This window comes from Aythya fuligula, chromosome 3 (assembly GCF_009819795.1).
Source record: "Aythya fuligula isolate bAytFul2 chromosome 3, bAytFul2.pri, whole genome shotgun sequence".
Lineage (NCBI taxonomy): Eukaryota > Metazoa > Chordata > Aves > Anseriformes > Anatidae > Aythya > Aythya fuligula.
The window spans coordinates 44,595,666-44,616,902 of record NC_045561.1 but is presented as its reverse complement, the minus strand read 5'-3'; the positions used below and the strand labels follow the sequence as shown (position 1 = coordinate 44,616,902).

General features: G+C 35.6%; 1 protein-coding gene across 20 annotated transcripts in view; it reads left to right on the top strand.

Annotated features, from left to right (window-relative positions):
- AFDN (afadin, adherens junction formation factor) overlaps positions 1 to 21,237 on the top strand; it is a 129,300-nt gene that overhangs the window by 79,717 nt on the left and 28,346 nt on the right. For all 20 annotated transcript variants that reach the window (XM_032185909.1, XM_032185905.1, XM_032185902.1 and 17 more), the window contains 4 exons: positions 135 to 278; positions 3,295 to 3,493; positions 4,919 to 5,022; positions 7,029 to 7,115. In XM_032185909.1, the coding sequence (XP_032041800.1) occupies positions 135 to 278; positions 3,295 to 3,493; positions 4,919 to 5,022; positions 7,029 to 7,115 (534 nt within the window). The remainder of the gene's footprint in view (positions 1 to 134; positions 279 to 3,294; positions 3,494 to 4,918; positions 5,023 to 7,028; positions 7,116 to 21,237) is intronic.

Here is a 21,237-nt window from a genome sequence, read left to right as displayed (position 1 = left end):
GGGATGTTTAAGTTACTTTTGTAGTAAATCTGGCTGCTTGCTTTGTTTTCAATCTCTTTACTAATGAAAACTGAAGCAAGACTTAAGGTTTCATTCTCATTTGGATTTGTCTCTTATGACTTTTTTCCCCTCAGGCAACCACATTGCTTACGATGGACAAGTACTCACATGCAGATGTTCCAAACATTAACAGTACTTGCTTTAAGCTGAATTCTCTGCAGCTACAAGCTTTGTTGCAGAATTATCACTGTGCTCCAGATGAACCACTTATCCCAACAGTAAGTCACTTGCTGCATTATTTAGCATACCTGAAGAACAGAGACTAGGTGAAAACACCGTGGCTTAAAAATAGCTATCTTCTTGTTGTTGACTGATTTGGAATTGTTAGAAAAAGTCAGAGCAGGCAGTCTGCTCCCCTTACTGTAAGCAGCATTGGTGCTACTGGCATGCTCCTGGCCACCAACTTTGTGTGTACTTCACTGCAACTTAAGCAGGACATTACCAAATCTTTCAGGCACCAAATTGGAAAGTAAGGTAACACCTGTACATCTTGAGCAAACTCAGGGAGGTATAGCTGCACTTCACAGAATTTGTGGATGAAATCCAGTAAGGTAGTAGTAAAGAGGCACAAAGAGCACTCCACTTCAAAAAGCGAGCTGGGTGTATAACCACAAGGAACAAAGACTGAAATTTTGACTATAGAGATCAAATGAAAGAAGCTGGAACATTAAACTTTTTTTCCTCTTTTTTAACATTTGAAACATGAAAATCTGTGAATCTTGAATCCTTTCATACAAGCAGTGGACAACACCTTTGGATACATTGATACATGAAACTTTTTTTTTTGTGTAGACATGCATGTATGTGTGTATACGTATATACATGCACACATACATATGTTGCTTTCTGAATTGATTATCTTGCTATTGAAGATGAGTGACTATTCCAAGTCTTACCCATGGGAAGAATCTTCTTGGCAAAAGTCAAGAGGTTTTTTGTTCCTTGCAGAAGTGTAATCATATGTTAAGGAGAATTCTTGAGGTAAAACATGATTACAGGACAGTTGACTGAACTCAAAAGTCTAAAAAGGTGAAGATAATCCAACTCTTATGCAACTGACTCCATTGTGTACAAAGAGTATTTTTTTAATGACTGTGGATATATCGCTTTATTAAATCAAAGGTACTAATACAGTCGTTCTAAAGGTCTTTACTTGACTTGTGGCTTGGGTACAGTTGATTTTTGTATATTGATTACCAAACCCAAAAGTCTTTTGCTGAAGAACATAGCTTATATTTCCTGTTTACACATAGGTAGAATTCCACTTTTTAAATTATTGGTCTCTAGGGACCTCAAAGAACTGCAGTACTAACTGTGGTAGATTTTCTTAGTGTCAGAGGAGGATTATTAGTATGGCTAGTTTTCCCTGTTGCAATGAAGTGTTATTTGGTAGTTCTTTGTTCCTTGCTATTAAAAAGACATGTACACTCAAACCCTGACTTACTGCTGCCAAATCTGAAAATTTTCACATCTTGGAATCTACTCAAAGGAATTTAAGTGTATTTATACTTACATATTTTTGTTTGATGTAATCCTTTTAGAAATTAGCACCTTTTACAGTAAAAAGGCTTTTCTCAGAGAGCATCTCCTAAAGACAGTCTGGATTTATCTGACTTCCCCCTTGACATTTGCCAAAACTGAACGTTCGGATGGGAACACGTGTATATTTTTGTCATGACTGTATTCTGCTTTGTGCCCAAGTAATAAAGTTGTTACACTAGGCTTACAGTTTGGAGTGGCGCAATAGCATAACAGGAATGAGATTAAGACCCAATTGCCAAGCTGGTTTTGGGAGCCAAGTAGAAGCTGTAGAATGAAACTGGAAATCACACACAAATCTTGAGTAAAGCAAATACTTACAGTTGGGTAATCTGCATGGAATATCTGTAGCAGCTTCAAATAAATTGTAGTAATTACAGCTCAATGCCAGGAAAACCATACATCTCAGGGGTAAGTTCTGTTCCAAAAACAATGCTAGAAGTAAAGAAGTTACTTTTAAATATTGATTCTGCCTGTTCAGTTAGATTCAGTGATGAGTCAAATGAGAGGTGATTCCTTGGTTCCTAAGGTAAACCGCATAATTTGAAGACACCAAGTGTTTGAGAATGATGAGTTGCATCATTTTAATAGTTGCCTGTTTTATTTTTCCTGTACAATGCAAATGTAACAACTGAAAACTTTCATGTTAAAACTTGTCTTTACCTGCCAAAGGCATTTAAAGTAACAGAAAAACAAAGGAACTGCTGGGGTGAGGGGTGGGTGGGAGAGAGCAGCCTTTTCACTGAGCACTCTTGAGTAATTTGGGATGAATAGAAGAGAAGCATACAGAAACAGCACGCTGGTTGGACCTTTTTGTGAAGTTGTCAGGAATTTGATTTTTTTTTTTTTAACTTTTGTATTAATTTTATCAATCCATCCAACCTAGTGATAGGTACCCTGTTGAAATCTTACAGTTCTCTCAGAAATGCAGTAGGAAGACTGCTGTGCACTACATGCCACCATGGTAGCTACAACGTGAAGACCATACCAGTTTCACAGAACTTTCTGCAAAACTAAGCAGAACAGTTGAGCACCAAATGTAAAATCTGCAGCTCCTTGCTGCAACTTGAGTGATTCTGCTCTATGTCCATGTGCTTCTATTGTGTTACTTTAAAAATTGGTATCTATCTTAACAGTGTTCTCTGTATTGCACTGAGCTCGCAGGGAGTGTAGAATTAAAGACTTCGTTCTATAAACCTTCCAAACTAGGCAACTATATGTGCCATTAGCCCTTTGTTGGGTATGTGTGTCCTGATGGAGCTGAAAGTACTGGTATACACAAGTCATATGTTTCTTTCCTATATATTTAGTCTTACAGAGTATACTCAACAAATTGTCAAAATTTTAAGTTGCCTGTGATTCCAACTTGCCTCTTGAACATGCATGTTCTATATTAGATGTTTTTTAAATGCACTTGTCCTATCAAGTACAAATGTGACACAATTTTAGAAAACACTGAAAGAAAAACAAATGCTGTTGAATTTTATTTGTTAACTATGCTATCTATGGGATTTGACAAATAAAGCAGTGCAGCATCCTTTGTGTACAAAGTGGAGCCAAAGAAGTTTTATCTCTGATACTCAGTTTCCCAGATTCTGTTAATGAAGTCTTAATGTTTTCTTATTACATTTTTTCCTTAAAAGGGTTATTTCACATTATCATTATAATAACAGTGTTTTTCTACTTTCTGTCCAGGAACTGATAGAGAATGTAGTAACTGTTGCAGAAAACACTGCTGATGAACTTGCTCGCAGTGATGGCAGAGAAGTCCAGTTGGAAGAGGACCCCGACTTACAGCTGCCTTTCCTTTTACCAGAAGATGGCTATTCTTGTGATGTTGTCAGAAATGTTCCGAGTGGTTTACAAGAATTCTTGGATCCTCTCTGTCAGAGAGGTCAGTTCTTCTGTTTTACGATGAGTTTCTTTTATGGTGTAGTGAGCACAGAATGCAAAATACATTTTAGTTAATTGTAAATTACTTTCTCTTTATGTGTATTTCGATTTTTTTATAGTGTATGGTCAAATTTTGCAACCCATAAAAGCTATGCAGTGTTCTTGAATTCTTATCCTTTTTCCCCATCCGTTTCATTTGCTTTCAAGGTTCTGAGAAAGCACTGCTTACTTACTAGTGTCTACTGACATTTGGCTTTGCCTTTTGCTCCAAAAGGTTTTTGTTTTGTTTTGTTTTGCAGTTCTAGCAACAAAATAAAAACAAAAATACATAAATGTAAATTCTGTAATACTTAAGTAATGTCAACAGTCTTAACCATAACAGAAGTTCTGCAATTGTCAGTTCCAGCTTAGTTTATAGAAATGCCATATTCTTGCATTTAAAAACAAACCAAACAAAAAAATACAACACAACTGCTAAGAAACTTGAGTGTTTGTGGAAAGTGAGTTACAGAGGATATAGTCTTGAGACTAAAGAGTACTAGCAAAATAAAGTATTTAATGAGGAAGTATAATTCATTTGCTTTAAGAATTTCTGTATAGTTATTGCATACAAGGACTTTTTTGATGTGTCTATGCAAATTTTTACTTCTAAGGTATTTCTTAAACTATGCTAAGTGACTGGTTTGCAGTAAATCAATGTAAACTGAATTGCTGAAAGATGATCTTTGTGAAGAGGAGAAGCTCATCTTTTTGGTTGATGCGATTTGTAATCAGACTAATGTGGATTTTCACCCTTCTTGATTTAGGAGAGAACAATGAATAACTTTCAAAATTAAAATAACTAAATCACCTGACTGAAGCACCTCATTTAAATTTCTGTCTCTGACGCAGTCATTGTCAATGGACAAAGCACCAGCCTCTTAGTTGCTGTAATTATTTATTTTTATTCTAGAAATTGCTTAGTAAACAAAACCCTGTTTTTAGTGGCAGAATTGCACTGAATATTAAAGTCTAGGCAAAGCTTCACTTCTGCCAAATTTAAGCTTAGACTGGCTAGCTAGGCTCTGTGCAAAGTAGAAGCTTTCCATAATGCTGTCTTATTCTGAGTGATAACTGCTCATGTTCTGATATTTCACATCTCCTGTTGGTAGAAGCTGTATTTTACAGCCCAAGAGCTTTTTATGAGCTCTTAATGTTTTCAAACAAATGTTTCTCAGAAGCAGCAGCTGTAGAAGTATAAAATTTTGTAGGTTTCATAAAATTGTAGTGAAGCACCTAATTGCATATAAGATACAAGATTCAACATACTTCGAAATATAAAAAGATGAATACTTCTGTTTGATTATTTCCTGGTGGCAGGCTATTTGATTTTAATTAATCTGTTGACAAAATACCAAGCCTATGTTAACATTACTTTCTCCTTCAGGTTTTTGTAGACTAATACCTCATCCCCGGTCACCAGGCACATGGACAATATACTTTGAAGGTGCAGACTATGAAAGTCACCTGTCACATGAGAATGCTGAGCTAGTAAGTATTAATTCAGGGAATAATGGTGAAAATTGAATAGTGATTTCTTGGTAAGCCATTGTGTTGCGTGTGGTAAGTTTTAATTCTCGTTAGGAGGAACAGGCTTAATTAAAGATGTAGTTCATGAGTGATTTGGTATTTAAGGAACTATTTGCAGATTTTTGTGAGTCAGGTGTGTTTTTTTTAGGTTGTTGCATGATGGAATTCTCACATCAAATTGTTTGTTGTGTTCCCCCACCACTTTGGTGTAAACAGTAAAGAAACTCCTTGTAAACACTGGTGGAAGTGTATGTGGACATGTATCTGTAAATAACTGTTAATGTGAATGTAAACTGGAATTTACCTGTCTTCCTAAGGCCCTCTAAGATAAATGTTTACTCTTCGGTATTCAGAGGGACTTGAAAGCTTCATTTACTCTGTTCAGAACCCAACATTTGTTAGATGACATTATGTAGTATCCTGAAGAATGTGTTTGGGCCTCAGTCCCAAAACAGAAGAGGGCATCTCCTAAATCTACAGATGGTGCATCAGTCCTGAACTGATTTGCTCTTCCTCTTCCCTTTGTTGCTCTAAAGAAATTATTTTTTTAGAACTAGCGCAAACAAAAGTCATCTGAAGTTACATACTAGGTACTTACTGTTCCTCAAACTAAGAAAAAGTAGAATTCTGGCCAGTGTGCCTTAAAAAGGCTACATAAAGAAATGCAAGATGCTACTATTTAATTCCTCTACAGAAATCAATACCGTTTAAGATGGTCCAGATAACCAAATTTAGTTATTCTTCTCTCGTGCATCTGTTAATTGAATGTGTTATGTTTGAGAGCATAGCAAGTCTGTTTATGGTGGTAGCCTACACACCACCTCTTGGTGCACCATGTCCACGTAATCTAAACATTGGGTAAACGTCCTCGTTTATAGTTGTGAGGCTCAGGGGTATTGCCTGTCTTCAGATTTTCACTGAAGAATTTCTTCTATTGTTAGACAAAAAGTGAAATTAAGTACAGACTATGTTCCCAGTGGCTAACTTTTCCCAGTGTGTATGGTTGTTTTTTTGACTTAGTTTAATAATTTTTCTACTTAAACTAATGGAAAAAATTCTGATTAAAGTAGAAACAGGTTCTGTACTTCTGCAGACTTTGCACAGGAGTGCTAACGTTAATAGTTAGAAATCTACTTGCTTTTCTAGTTTTTGTACTTAATCAAAGCGTTAATAGTTTTTTTTTTTTATTTCTTTGGCTTCTATTTATTTCTACTTTGTCGTGGGTCTTGTGGAGCTTGCACTTGTTGGGTTTTAATATGAATACAAACTACAAACTAGGTTGCACGTGAATAAATTTATATGTTTCACCTAAATAAGAATGATGTCAACTTTTTGAGAAGAGGGAACTGGCAATATTGCAGAGATGCAAATAAATTACTGAAAATGTTTGGGGGTTGAGTTTTATTTGACTTACGGCGTTTTCAGAAGTGAAAATTTTCTGAACATTCTTTCAGAAGAATGCCTTTGAAATTAATTAGTCCTTTAATATCTTTGCAGAATTGTCTTCTAGATACAGTATTAAATACTGAGTTCCATGTATATCACTGTCATCTTTTTAGCAGTGGCCTACTGAGTCTGTACTTCAGTATTCATTAAAAGTAAATGTTTTACGTTTTATAGACATTACATTTGTAGGCATAAACATTTCAAATTATGAATCACTAATAATATCTATTGAACTATTGAATTGGAGGAGAAACAGTGGGTAGATTTCACAACTTTGTTAATGCTCAGAACACAGATGCAATGCTTGATAACATGAATTCATATTAATCAAGCGTTCAGGGATTCCAACTTGAAAATGGAGTTTCAGCCATGGTATCTGAGATGAGATTTAGAGATCTGCTGCTGCCCTTACAGCTTAGTTTTGATTGTAGATTAGCTGTTTTGCACAATAATTTTCATAGCCTGATAGTGCATATGAACTCCTGTCATCTTTAATTTTCTTTCTTTGCCTTGTTTGATAGGCTCAGCCTTTGAGGAAAGAACCTGAAATTATAACTGTAACATTGAAAAAACAAAATGGAATGGGCCTCAGCATTGTTGCTGCCAAGGTATGGAAGTCAGTTTGTGTAAGTGTTATGGAGAATTTTTTTCTTTTGTTCGTTTCGTTTGTGCTTTTGTTGTTGTTGGGGGGGGGGGGGGGGAAGGGGCGGTCCGCCTTTTGTGGAAAATGTTAATGGAAAAACTTGTTTCCCTTGAGTTTGTTGTGCATGTCATATTGATCGTACTTTATACTAGCTGTGAAATGTTTATGTAAAATACACAGACGTAATGCAAGAAAAAATATGGATGAAGTAGTTATGACATCTAAGTCTAAAGCTATCCTGCAGGTTTATTCAGCATTTTTCTAAGCCAAAAATTGGCAATGTTATTAAATGGAATTAATAAACTAGTTTATTTAGTAGTTTTGCTGAAAACAGTAGAAGTATCTGGTAAAGAAAAGCGGTAAATAGAATAAAGTATTTGCAGTAGTTTTTGTAGTAGATGAATGGATAAAAAAATAAACATTAACGTTTGTCTCTACTTTCTGCTATGAAGACAAGGTCTTCTGTATAGTATACAGCTGCATGCATGACATCAGTTTTGCTTCTTTATAGTAGACAGCTACAGCATATTATCTAGTTTGGTGAAGCAGGGATAATAACTCTTGTCCTGAGTTACTAGAATCTTGGGTGTAAGCTATTCCTGTTGGTAGTAATATATAGAATGCACATACAACTCCAGCCACCAGGTGGAGGACTCCACTAATTGACTGACTTCTCTTTATCAGGTTAGTCACACAGGAGGCATAATCTTTATATTTTAGATTTGATATGAATGATGTAACTGTGGTATCCAAAAGTACTTCTTGTTACTATGTAGTGTACATAGAGGTATAGGTAGAACAAGTTTTTCTTAGTATGCTTTCACAAGTACATGAAACTTTTCAAAACAACCTATTCTTCCTTGCCACATAGTTCATGGGCTGAAGACTTAGTTGTTTTAAATCTTTTAAGTTATTTCATGTAGTTACTTCTGAACAGCACTACATTTTTTTCCTTGCAACTTTGCTCAGTTCATAGTGTGTTCTTGAAATGATAATCTTGTGTGATACTGGCTTTTAAAGGCTTATTTCTGACATCTGTAAAGGAATACGAGGTGTCAGGTATATGCTGCTGACAATCAGCTGTTACTGAGAAAACTACTCAGGACCTGGCAAATGTAACTCAATATTCTGCTCCTGTTTTTATTGAGCAGGTTAATAATTTGAGAAGCAAATAGTAGATCCTAAAATATGCCAGATTAAATATGTTAAGACTGCCTTCTGACAGCATTTCTGTTGAATGCTTCAAAATGTGCAGCAGATTTTTTTTCCACTTTCAACTGTGATATCTAATTTATAATGTAGAGAAAAGCAGGTTATCAGGAGTGTGGAGAGAGTTTCCGTTTTCACTGGAGCTGTCTGGCTTCTCCCATACTCCCATTGCTTTAACAACTGACACTTAGAACTTTCATTAGCAGTACATAACAATGCTATTGGTCAATGTGTAAACTTGATTTGAAATTTAGGTGTTCTTGTTGTTGTTGTTTTTAATAAATTATTTAACACATTTCATGATACCTCCATGTCATAATCAGTGACGGAAGCAGCGTGCTTCATCTCATCATGTGCAGTTGCAGAAACATTCAGTGCTCCAGGCAGTGACTGCAGGTCATTTTGGTGCTGCATGCCTGCCACATATTGGAATTCTGTTTTTAAAAAGGTCATGTCTTGAATCTTGATCTTAAATAAGCAAGAGACAGATCTTTACTTTTAGCTTATGTAGAATAGAAACTTTCACTTAATTTAAGTCAGCAAAATGTTGGATAGAAATAATTGTCTTTCATTGTGCTGAAATAAGTTGCAGTGGTAATTAAATAGGATTATTTTTAAGCAATTAATTCAAGGGGTGTACACTACTTACTGTAAGCAAGTAATAGCACATTTTTTCTGTAATAGGCTTCCTAAAAACAGTAGGCTAAGGAAGAATACAAAGGCATTAATTTTTTTCAAGCTGAGCAGGGCAGAATATATTAGAGAATTGAGTGAGCATGGCTGAGAAGCTAGTAATAATGGGTGGATTTTTCCTTTCTATCATTATCCTGTTGACGTTTGCTAATAGTTATTCTGACGCACCTCAAGTCATGTGTCTCTTACAGCATGAAAATTAAAATTCTCACTTTCTCCTTTACTGAGGAAAGAAATTTAACAGACTGTTTAAATTTTTCTAAACTTTTAAAATACGACAGTATCTGAAATGAGAGAGAGAGGTAAGCATGAGAATAGATACCGGATTTGCTAGTATTAGAAAGTTGTCTGTCATGTGTTCATATGAAGGTACTTTTATAGCTGAAGAAATGAAAGCTCATACTTGATTTCAGAAATTGCAGTTACTGATGCCACGCACAGGATCATAGTTTAATTGTAAACCCAATTATCTTTGTTTAACCACTGCTTTCGAGAGTGCTTCAAGTGCTGTAATAAAAGAAAATGCAGGGGCTGGTCAATAGGTGGCACTGTCCCAAATGGTGAAATACAACTCCGAAACTTGGCTAGGAAAACGGTTGTTTTTTTCCTGGGAGGTGACAAAATAGTTGCTGTCAGTAGCATGCTGTGAGAGTACTTTGCATGTTCACTGCAGACCTGCCTGTCATGTTAAGTCTTTGTGGGCTCTTGATACTTGTCTCTGACTTTGTATAAAGATGGTTGAAGTGGTGGTATTCACAGAATCTGCGTTTCTTACCCATCTCTAGATGTCTGTAAAAAAATAAAATAAAATAAATAATAATTAAAAAAAATATTCTTTTGACTGTTGCCCTTTGGTAGTAAACTGCTCATCTTTGAGGAAACATCCAACTAATTCATGCTTTGATAATTCTTTGGATTTTTATTAGTTTGCAGAGTTCAGTAGGTAAATAAAGTTGTACCAATTAAGAGCTTTTAATTGGTAAGGTGCACACTATAGCTTACATACCCCTTCCACTATAAATGTTCTTAGTTACCAAGTGATGGTCACTCCTGTCCTGCAGCAATCTAAAAAGATTGAACGTGTTGAAGCTAAGGTCATACAAGCAGAGAAGTGACACAACTTGCATTGAAATGCTGTATGCCTGCTTATTCTTAGGACAGATGGTTTCATTTTATGATACTGGTGGCATTAATATAAAAGCAAAACAAGAACAAGGGAGGTGAGTCAAGGAAGAGATGACAGCATTATGTCACTGCCAGACCCCCTGCTTAATTCTTTTTCCACCTAATGACCCGCAGAATGTTTAAGTGTGTTACTTCTACTTCCCAGCTGCTCATATTTTATTTAATGTGAAGTTTTATAGGCCTGCCAGGAATGTCAGGGAGAGCACAATTGCTACACATCAGCTTGTTCACCTGAGTGTGCTCTAAGGGTGTTTTCTGAGGCAGGACAGCCCCAGAGCATAGTTGAGCAACCATGTAGCAAGCATATATGCTGTATGCATGCATACCAGATAAAACCTGTCTCATTATGCAATAACTGTTAGGTGCCAGAGCACTGTAAACAGTTCTGTGTGTGGTTGTTTTGCTTTAAGTCGGGAAAATACCTAGCAGCATTTCTTAAACTGAATGCATTATACATATATATATATATTTTGTTATGTTTTGAAGTTATAACTTCACATGTTAAATGACCTGAAACAGTGACTTCTTGTTCTACCTTTTCATAGGTGTTGTGTGTTTTCTTATAGTAATACTCAGGTAGCTTTATTAGCAGCAGCTTTTGTAATGGGTATATGGAAATCGAGGTGGTAGGAGTGGTCGGGCATCGGGAACAGTATTGCTTTTTGAGGTTGTGTGCAGAATTTGGTTGCTCTAACCCCGAAAGATGTTTTGATGTTAAAAGCTGCCTGACTTCCAACCACACTGCGGTTAAGTTTTTATGAAATCCAGATGATTTGGAAGCAGAGTGTGCATGCAGTTTACTTTAAAAATATATCGCTTTTTGGGGGCTTTTGCATGTGACTTCGTAGCCATCTGTGGGCCAGCACACTACTTCCTGTTTAATTTGGAGATTTTTTTGTCTTTTCTACAAAAGAGCTCCCTTTTTGTTTTTCTATCGGTTTTCAAAGTTTAATAAAGCTTCTAGAGCAACTGAAAGCCAGAACGGCATAACTGATTACGTAAGAGTCTGAATATTGTATTGGTTATAGCTGGTGTTGATAAATGCTATACCGTGTCATAGCATCCAGCTCAGTTATCTTGATGGGTATCTTGGAAAATCCAGCAGACTAGAGTGGTGGTTGCTGTAGAGGGCTGAAAGAGAAGTGGAGAATTGTTTTTTTTCTTTCAAGGATCTGTAGTCCCGGAGATCAAAATGTGGTTTTCTGTTGTTGGAAGAACAGAATCCATGGTAAGTCTGTTCAGGTTTCTGTCGGGACTGTTTTTCTCTTAAGTTTTAAATGCTATCCCTGTACTTTTCCCTGCTCTCTTGCTTGTTTAAACCTGCCAGTAGTGATTTGTTCGTGTAGCAACAGTGTAATATAGCATGCAGTTAAATATAGTCAGATGTTAACAGCTAACTTTCCAAAATCTAGAAAGAAAAAGCTTAACAAATTTTTTAGCTTGTTCTTGATATGCACTTCTCAAACTTGTGGAAGTGACTATTAATGTTTAAAGTTTCAGGTGTGATAACTACTGTTTTACTGTGGAAGAGCATGAATAGCATGACCTGTGATATGTTTACTTGTCGTATTAGTTGGCTTTAATCCAGATTCCTCTAAAAGCCTGTTTTTCACTTAAAAGTCTTAGTAGAATAATAAATTTGACATCCCAAACAGTGTATGTAAGGTTTTTAATTTTTAGACTCTCCTGAAAAGACCAGATCTTGTGAATACATTGCAGTTAGGATATCCTGTATTAACACATTCACAGACTAGAAGCATTTCAATTCTGTTCAGACTGCTCCTGCATGAGGGAGGGGATTCCAGCGTTCTTCCAAGTGTTAGAGCTGATTTTGAGGATTTACCTTCTCATGCTGGTTACATTCATTAATATTTTGTGAATATTAATGAATATTTTTGTTTCTTAAAAAATATACAGTGCATTTCTGCTTCTTACTCTGTCATCCTTTTTTACTATAATGGAGAAAGTTACCTTAAAATATATGCATGCACCTTAAAGTATGTATGTATGTCTCTGCCCTACAGTAAATAGATCAGGGTATATTTTCAAGGCTTTTTAAGAGAGAGTCAGATCAAATATTTTCTTAGCATTTACTGAAGTAGGGTGATGTTGTATAAGATGGTGATGTTTCTTTTTTAATAGAAGCATTTCAAATACTGAGTGGAACAGTTCATTAATAATTATAGTGGGGAAGGGGTTACTTTCCTAAAAACAAGTGTGTGGGCTCCAACTTGTAAATAATTTGTGTTATTTGGCAGCTTTGTTTGATCTTAAGGTTTAATTAAATCACCTTGAGATGACTTACTGTCTAAAGAGTTCCTTATCATTTTATATTTAAGTCAATCTAAAGTGTTAATTTTAAGGAGGGTTTGAGACTAACAAGAATATCAATTTCCATGTGAAATTTTCCTTAACAAATACCTGTTAGGTGATGTATATAGGAAGAACAGATGTTAACATTAGTTTTAAATCTTTTTTTTAATTGAATATTACAGTTTTAGTTGCAAATAATACGGATAACATAATACATAACATACATAACAATTCTCTTTACTGTAAGCTTGCAAATACAGACAGTTAATGACACTTATTTTTTTTTTTTAACTGTTTATTAGCTCTTTACTTAGTAAAAGTAGAAAATTAGTTCCAGGTCTTTAAGACAGAATTTTAGACGCTTCACTCTTCCCTCTTAACAGCTTTCTTGTCTCTGTACATTCTAGATACTTAAGGAAAATCTTTGCCTTTTCCTTCCAGCATGATTTAATGCTACTGTTTTCATACGCTGTGTAAAAACTAAAGCTTATGACATTACACCATGATTTTCCTTCTTACTAGTTGAGACCGCAACTTTGCTCAAGTAGAGTGTTGTTTCTTGCTTATATTTAGATTGATGTTGCAAATGGGTCGCCTAGACATTGTAGTTTATGTCTTCTGGAAAAAAAGGGTTTGTTTGTGTGGCTTTTATTTTTTTATTTATTATAGTGCCAATTCTTCCTTGTACTAGCACCTTATATGCAAGCACTTGCTAGCCCACAAGTTACAGTGCACATAGTATTTAACTAGAATTACTCTACCAGGTTACATTCAGTTCTGGCATTCATATAATTTAAATGTATTTTAAATGCATGTTAACGCAGCATTTAATTTTTACATTTTTTACTCCCTTTGATGAAGAAGACTTTAAGAAGTTAAATTCTGTGTTGACTTTTTCCTGTGTGAATAATATTGTCATTTGGGGTAGAAATTTAGATTATTAGCAGGGTCTGATAGATACATCTTAATCCAGTATCAGTGGATACACTATCTACCTGAAAGTGAAGAAGCAAAAATATGTGTGGAGTAATATACTGTATATTTTCTGCTGTAATTTCTCCTTAGTTACAAAGCCATGAGGCATCACTTTGAAAAAGTGTGTGCACACACGTGTGCAATATACATATTTTTTAAATTATTGTTATTTTCCCCTAAAAATAGATCAACCGTGATGTTCTTATTCTGTCCATGGACATAATTAAGCTGAAGCATTAGTTCTGGGTTGCCTTGACAGGGAAATGTCACGGAGTGTTCAATACAACTTCTCCTGGTACTGAACTCTAACTAGCCCTTAACATGCTGCTGTTCAGAGACAATTTAGAGCAAACATACAGTAAAAAGTTACCTCTTGTTTAGGGCAGTAGAGCTCAAGCAATATGTATTCCTTGAACTCAGCAAAAGATTTTTTTCCTTTGAAACACAAGCTACATAGAGTCAAACTGGGTTGTGTGTTTAATTTCTTTTGTTAAAAAATAAACGTGCCTTTTATGAGTTTGTGCAATATCATATGAATCTGAAGTTGCAGCATTTATAATGGTGAAAGGTTACAGAAGACCACTGACCAAAACTTACGTAGTCTTTTACAAAGGCATTGTATGAATTTTTTTGCCTTTACCTACAGCTGTTTGTGTTTCATTGGAGCAAAAGTAAAGTATAGTTCTGTAGAAACTGTTGCACGCTTGATTTCGGTGTCACAATATGACTTTAGGCTAATTACTTTCACTAGTTGACTTAGTTGCTTTGGTTTTCATCCAGATATCTTTTGGAAGCCCTCAATTTTCAGAGTACAAGAGAAATCATGTTAGAAAGTCATATACTTCTGTCTAGCACAGACGACGTTACAGTTATTCATGTCTGCATGCCTGCTGCCCATGTTCATCTATTTGCTTTATGGGGGATTCTGAATGCTGTAATTTGGTTGAAAGAAAGTTAACATACATGCGAGACTACATACAAAACTATATAATCTATTTTGACTGTCTCAGGAAGTCCATTACACAACATCTGAGGTTCTTTGGTCTCCTGGAAGGAACAAACTTTAGGAAGATACAAGATGCATTTATTTACTTGCTTTGTACCCAAGTCAATCTTGATTGCAAATGTTCTTTTACTTAAAAACAAAAACAAAACAAAACGTGACAGGCACTTAACATGAAACCCTTATTCCAGTAGAGAGAACAACAAATCTCTTCAGTCCTTTATATTTACCCCTTTTGAATCTATTTGTACATAGAGCTTATAGGTATGTGGATGTAAAGTTTCTAGGTTATGTTGGATGCTTCAGAATCCGGTTATATTGTACAGCTTGCAGCCTAGATTTTCTCTGAATTGTAAGCCATATATTTTTTATTTGTGCAATATTTCTTTGCTTGCTAATAACATTGATTTTCACCACAGGCTGAATCCCCATTTCCCGTTTAGTTTAATTGGAAATGTTTTCCCTGCTTGTGACTGTATTTTTTCCAACTATGAAACTGTTTGGTATTTTCCCACCCAAAATTCTAGTGGAGAATTTGAGGGAGGAAAGCAGACGTTTACATATATGGAGCACGGGTCAATTTTAAAACTCTTTTTAATCCAGGCTACTGCACGACTCACAGCAGCTGTGGCCACAACTAACAGACAGTAAGCTGCTTCACCTCGTTTCTGTACAGCGTGCTATAAAATATTTTGTCTAACGATGACAGATTTTCAAAGCCTCTAAGTAGGTCCTGAAGTAGCAGAGGCCTTTCCTTCCTCTGCCAAACTTTTTTTCTCTGATCTGCACGGGAAAGAAGCTTGCCCTTGCTGCAGGCGGGCCGGCTAGCTGCAGAACTGGCCTCTGGACTGACAGCAAGTAGCTCAGTGAATCGTAGGCATGCTATGTTCTGTACATAAAGCAGATAAATATGCTTGTTCTCAGCCAGATGCAGACAAGAAAATGTATTCAGCTTTAGGGAATGAGCGTTTGAGGGAGAGGGAGTGTTTAGAAACTTTTACTTTTTGCAAAGAGTACATTTGTAAACTGGCTGCGTAGTTTACTAAACTGGTATTCTTTAAAGTGCTTATAAGCTTGGATTATTTCAATGCTTCTGGACCTGCTACTTGCCAGGGAGGTCAGACTGAGACTTGACTCAGCTGCATAAACTTGCCTTTAAGGATATTTATAAAAATTTACGAAGATCTGCGTAAACTTAAGAGTCTGGAATCAGAGAATTAGCCCTGATAAAAATCAGTACAATCTGCTCTGGGTGTAGGCAGATAAAAGATTTCAGGCCTGATAGCTAGATTACAGTCATGGGGCAGAGCTTTATGGTTTTCTTTAAACACACTTTAGTTGCAGGGATTCATTCTGTTTTAAACGGTAGTTTTTATGAAGATAAACATAAAATTAATGAAAAAGACCGACTTCGGAAGCAGAGTCATCCTTGAACTGTTACAAGAGATGCCAGGGCCTAATGGTACAGCAATGCGAGTGTGTGCACATGAATGTGTGCAATATACGTTTTTTAAATGAAGTTGTCTTTATTTTTTGCAAGATTATGCAAAATACAAGCAAGTCTTGGATATTAAAAATAAATAAATAAATAATCTGATGGTGTCTGCAAACTTGCAGTCCAGAGTGTTTTGACAGCTAGTCTTGATAGCTGAGGCTACGTGCATTGAAAACTGCTTTGAAAAAAGTTGGTAACTTTATGGGGTTTTAATAGATTCAGCCAAACTATAACTGGAGGGTAAAGATGCCTACATTTCAAGACTGCTTCTCCATGTTACAAATTATGTGACGCTTGCAAATATTTAAATATTCAAGTACTGAAGACAAATCTTCAAATTGGTACTGCAAGGTCATTAGGAAGACTTGAATTTCTTGTAAACGTTTAATGTAAAAAAAAAAAAAATCTTTTTATTGAGATGCATTTTTTTTCTTTAACCAAACACGATTCTGGCGGTTTTTATTGAAAAGTGTTCAGCACTCCAATAAAACTGCTCCAACAAAGCATGTGAATCTAAACCGGTATGGGGAAATGATAGATCAGAACAAGTAATGACAAGACCTTACTGTCAGTTGTCTGGAGAATTACCGGTTTGGTTAGGCACAGTACACGCAGATAGATATGCTTTACAGATGCATTAATTTTACTTTCGTTATTTAATACTACAATTTTGCAAACAACTGGAAAAGTTTTTGTTTTTTTAATGTTCTAATTCAAGTCGTTAAAATAACTGGGTCACCCCACAGATCTACTGAAACGGCAATAATATTACCAACCTAGCAGAAAGTACAGCTCATTGCTGTTCCACCAGAGCTTCTAATGCAGCATCATGTTGGAAGAGGATAGTAGCTTAATTGTTAGGGGCTATCACCCCATTTAGCCTGGGGTACCGGTGGGACAGCTTGGTGTCTACAGGCAGTAGGTCCCTGCGTGGCGTGGGTGCTTGGCTTTTAGCCTCAGCTGCGTGTTGTTTGCACCATCCCATCGTGGCTGCTTATCCTGGCAAGTGCAACACGGGGAGGAGGTGGGGGTGGAAATTTGTCTGCTTTTAATGGTTCCGTGGTGACTGAATAACCAGTCTGGGGGTTGGGTATGGTGCTGCCACTGGGGAGGCTATATCTGATGTTACTGTTCACGCTGTTGCGCTATTTATGTTCCAGTCGTATGGAGGTTGTGATGTATGAGCCAAATTTTCCTGTGCTCACTACTTATGAGGAAGTTTAATAAAACTCATCTGTCTTGTGGCATAGCAACTCTAGCAGTAAAATGTATTCTTTTTAAGTATTTGCTTTAATTCTGTAATTTTTATTAATTCATTAATCCTGTATTCTTGTCCATCCACATTTCTGCACTGTTCTGGTATGTTAGAGTAGCCTTTTTTTAGATCACTGTAGTGTTTCAGATCACTGTAGTTTCTTACTGTTTTCATTACCACTCAGTCTGATTACTCAATAAAAATGCCCCTTTTTAATTCCCCCTCCTCTGTTTCTACAGCTCTTTTAAGTTTTGAAGCAAATGCAGAGTTCTGAGCACAATCCTGTGAGACCAAAGAGGTGCTTGCAAAGCAATGCTAAATGTGAAAACAAGTATGGACTGTTGTGTTGTTTGATAGATGACACATATAAGCTGATGTAAGAAATAATAATAATTATAAAAAAAAAGGTTAGTTTGTCTCAAAAGCTGTGGTTACAGTGGCTGCATAATGCAGCTTGGTCCTTTGGCTTCTTTGATACGATTTTTCACAATCATATGATTAATACGATTTTTTGTAGTCCAGCAGAGAATCATAGCAGGAATAGATGACAGAAATGTCCATTTAGACAATATGTATAAAATCTTTGCATAAGTTTTTCTGCCATAAATCTGAGTCAGCTGAGCATATTTTTATATTTTTCTTTTGGTGCATTAAATGCATGATTGGCTTTTCTCAGTATCAACTTGTTTTTCCTTCCATCCTTCTGCTCCCAGTGAATTAACAGATTTTTCTGTTTGCAGCCTGTCTGACTTAAGAGTTGGAATCCCTTAAATAAAGCTGTTTTCGGGGTTGGTACTTTTTCTTCACCTTCCAGGTGCATTTTTAACATGGAAATCTAGGATTTGAACACCGTTTTTTCACCCCCCTGCCAGCTCCCTCCTTCCGCCTTGTATCCATGGAATGACTTAAGTGTATTGTACCTGCATTCTAGAGACTGAAAGTGTACTGACCACAGATGCCAAAATTGTTCTTGAAATCTTGAAAAGTTGCCGTCGTTGCATGAGTTTTCTGTTCTTTTCTACTTTTGCAGACCTTTCAGAATAGTCTTCTGGTCAACTAATTTATTTCTTCATTTATTCAGTAAATTCTTGACTAAATTACTTTGTCTGGTGATGTGTCTTGGGATATTAGCTTACATTTTCCAGTTGTTCTGCTTATTTAGAAGACATTTATAAACAGCAGTTTACAGAGTTTGTGTTACTTCTTAATTTTCAAAATAGAAGTATTTACCCAGGGCTTACTTCCATGCTTTTTGTGGTATTTTAATTAGTGGACTTCCTTTCTGTCTAGTAATTAAAAGAAGAAAAAACACAAAGGTATACAAACAAAAGGCTTGAAGATACAGTATGCCATACCCATTACAATAGAGTTTGTCATCTTCTGAAAGTGAAACTAGCTTGAATAATACAGAAAATAATTTGGATATGCTTTCTTGAAATTCAGTGATCAAGGAATAATATTTTCTGAGAAATGTTTCTAACAAGGAGCTTCATAATTGTGTTGGTTTAATAGTAGAAAAACAGTCTGTTATTTTGATGCTTCCTTAAAAAATAATTTTTATGTGCAGCTTATGTTGATTTACTAAGTGTAAGTCTGCCCTAATGAAGTCAGCTTAAATTTTGAGATTTTAGGTTAGTAAAATTCCTATTCGTTACAGTTTAATGAACTTTAAATGTTATAGGAAATGTTTAGGGATTACTCTTCTCTGAATTAATAACAAAAAAGTCAACCATGTAAACATATGTCTGTCAATCATATGTCGACATATATATTATGTATATATGTAATTAATAGTTGTTTCTCAGGTCAGATTTTGATACTGACCATTTTCTGCTGGCCCCTGGCTCTCCAAATTCGTTCTTCATTGAGATAGCTTTTTGGAAGAGCTGAAAGCTCTTGCTGAAGTTGAGGTTGGTTAAGTGTGCTCTGCAGTCTTTTGTTGTATTTTCAGATGTTGTTCTCTTTGTATTGTAAATGTGTTATGGTCTGGTTTTTTGTTTTTTTTTGTTGATTCATCGTGATAGAGAAAAGATAAAACATCTTGTCCTGAAACAAATGAAGTGATAGCTATTGCTAATTTTTCTCTCATAATCTGCAATTTTCTTGTTCATTAAGTTGTCTGCTATTTTAGTATTTATATGTATTACTTTGTGGTTTGGGTATATAGTCTGCATTTTTAGTTTCTTCCTTTAACAGGTCAGGATTTCTTTCTTGAAAATAATTGGTTTAAGAAGTTTCATAAGTATTTTTGCAAAATAATCTGTAGGTACCAGTGTAGACTTTTCTTCTAATCAAATTTATAGCGTGTTTTGAGTTTGAATTTACACGATTTACGTATTTTATAGGGTCTGAGAGTTGACTTATGATATTCGTGTGGCTTCATATGCAGAAGATAGTGTCAATTTGTATGTAGGGTCTACCAAGTTAAGAATGTCCTTCGTCAATTCAACTAAAAATCAGCAGGAATAAGTCTCTCTTGTTATAATTAACTTTTCTGTATGTGCATTTGACAGAGTTGAATGTAGTTGAATGTTGTTGAACACTAAACTAAGGCCTAATCAGTACCACTTCAATAATTTGAAGTTTGCGTTTAATTTCAAATGAAGAGTTAGACTTTCATGAGCTATGCAATCTATTAACAGTACTGACGTGATGCTCCCAACAATCGTAGCCATCCAAATGAGTGATAAACTCAAGAAGCGTTTTCTGTGTTTTACTTCCTTGCTTTTATTATCTCCATCCTCGGGTTGTAATTTCAGACACCATCTTGTAAGATGTTTCTGTTCTGTGGTAAGAACTCTTTGAAATAGGGCTACTATGGCAAAAATCAAGTTAGTCCTCTCTTCCAAAACCTTACGTGTCTTCTGTCCTCCTTTAAGTATTGTTATACAGTATACATAAACCACATGGATGTAACAGAAACAGTTGTAAGGGAAATAGAATTTCTGGTGACTTTTAATTGCTGGATTAATTGGTGGCATTTCATATGACCATTTCTTGCTTATTCTTTTGACTTGTAGCTCCTTTTGGTCTGTTTCTTGGAGGACAACTCATTATTTATTTACTTTTTACAATGCAGTCTTGTCACTTAAACAAATATTTTTCCCATACATTCTTTTCTTCATTTAGATTTAGGATAAAGACCTCAGTTACCATTCTAAGCAGACTTCTGTATGCAGAAGTATCCTGTGTTTGCCTTTACCTCCCAAGCAGGATTAGAAGATCTATTAAAATTCCTTCTAAATGCAAGAGAATGTTCCCCATTGTCATAGAATTCCTGCAGCAACCTGTAAGTCACAGCAAATTAAGGATTAATTATTCTAATACTCTTACTAAATTTAAGTGCATGCCAGACTTGCAAGTGCAACATGTTAACATCTTTCAACTTGTGCTGTCTTAAAGTATTAAATTACTTCTTAAGATGTGTAAGATGATTATAAAAAAACAAACTTGAAGGTATTAAGTTGCTTGGATATGCATGGCTTTGGTCTGGTTACTGGACCTAATTGTTTTCCTCAGTTTCCCACCTGAGTTGACTGTGTACGTCCATCTTAAAGATGAGTGAGCTCAAGCATGGAGAAGATTACTTTCAAGAGTCTTTTAATGTTTTTGTTCAGAGAGAATTAAGGTTCCTGGAGGGGGAAAAAAAAAAAAAAAAAAAAAAAAAACGTTTATCCCGTTGTGTAATTACATCAGTAAAGGTGTTTTGATTTTTTTTGATTTTTTTTTTTTCTTAACAGGATGTATTTTCTTCTGTTCTAAATACACTATTCATGTGTATCTCTTGCTAAAATTAGGGTAATTAAAATGTTTTATGTTTAGGAGGGGAATTGATGGGCTGTGGCAAACTTGGGAAGTGTCTTTTGGGTGTGCTTGCCATGAAGGCTTCAAAAAAAAAAAAAGATGAATTTCAATCATTTGTAACATTTTTTTTTTTCTCCTTGTTTAGTTTCTTTCTC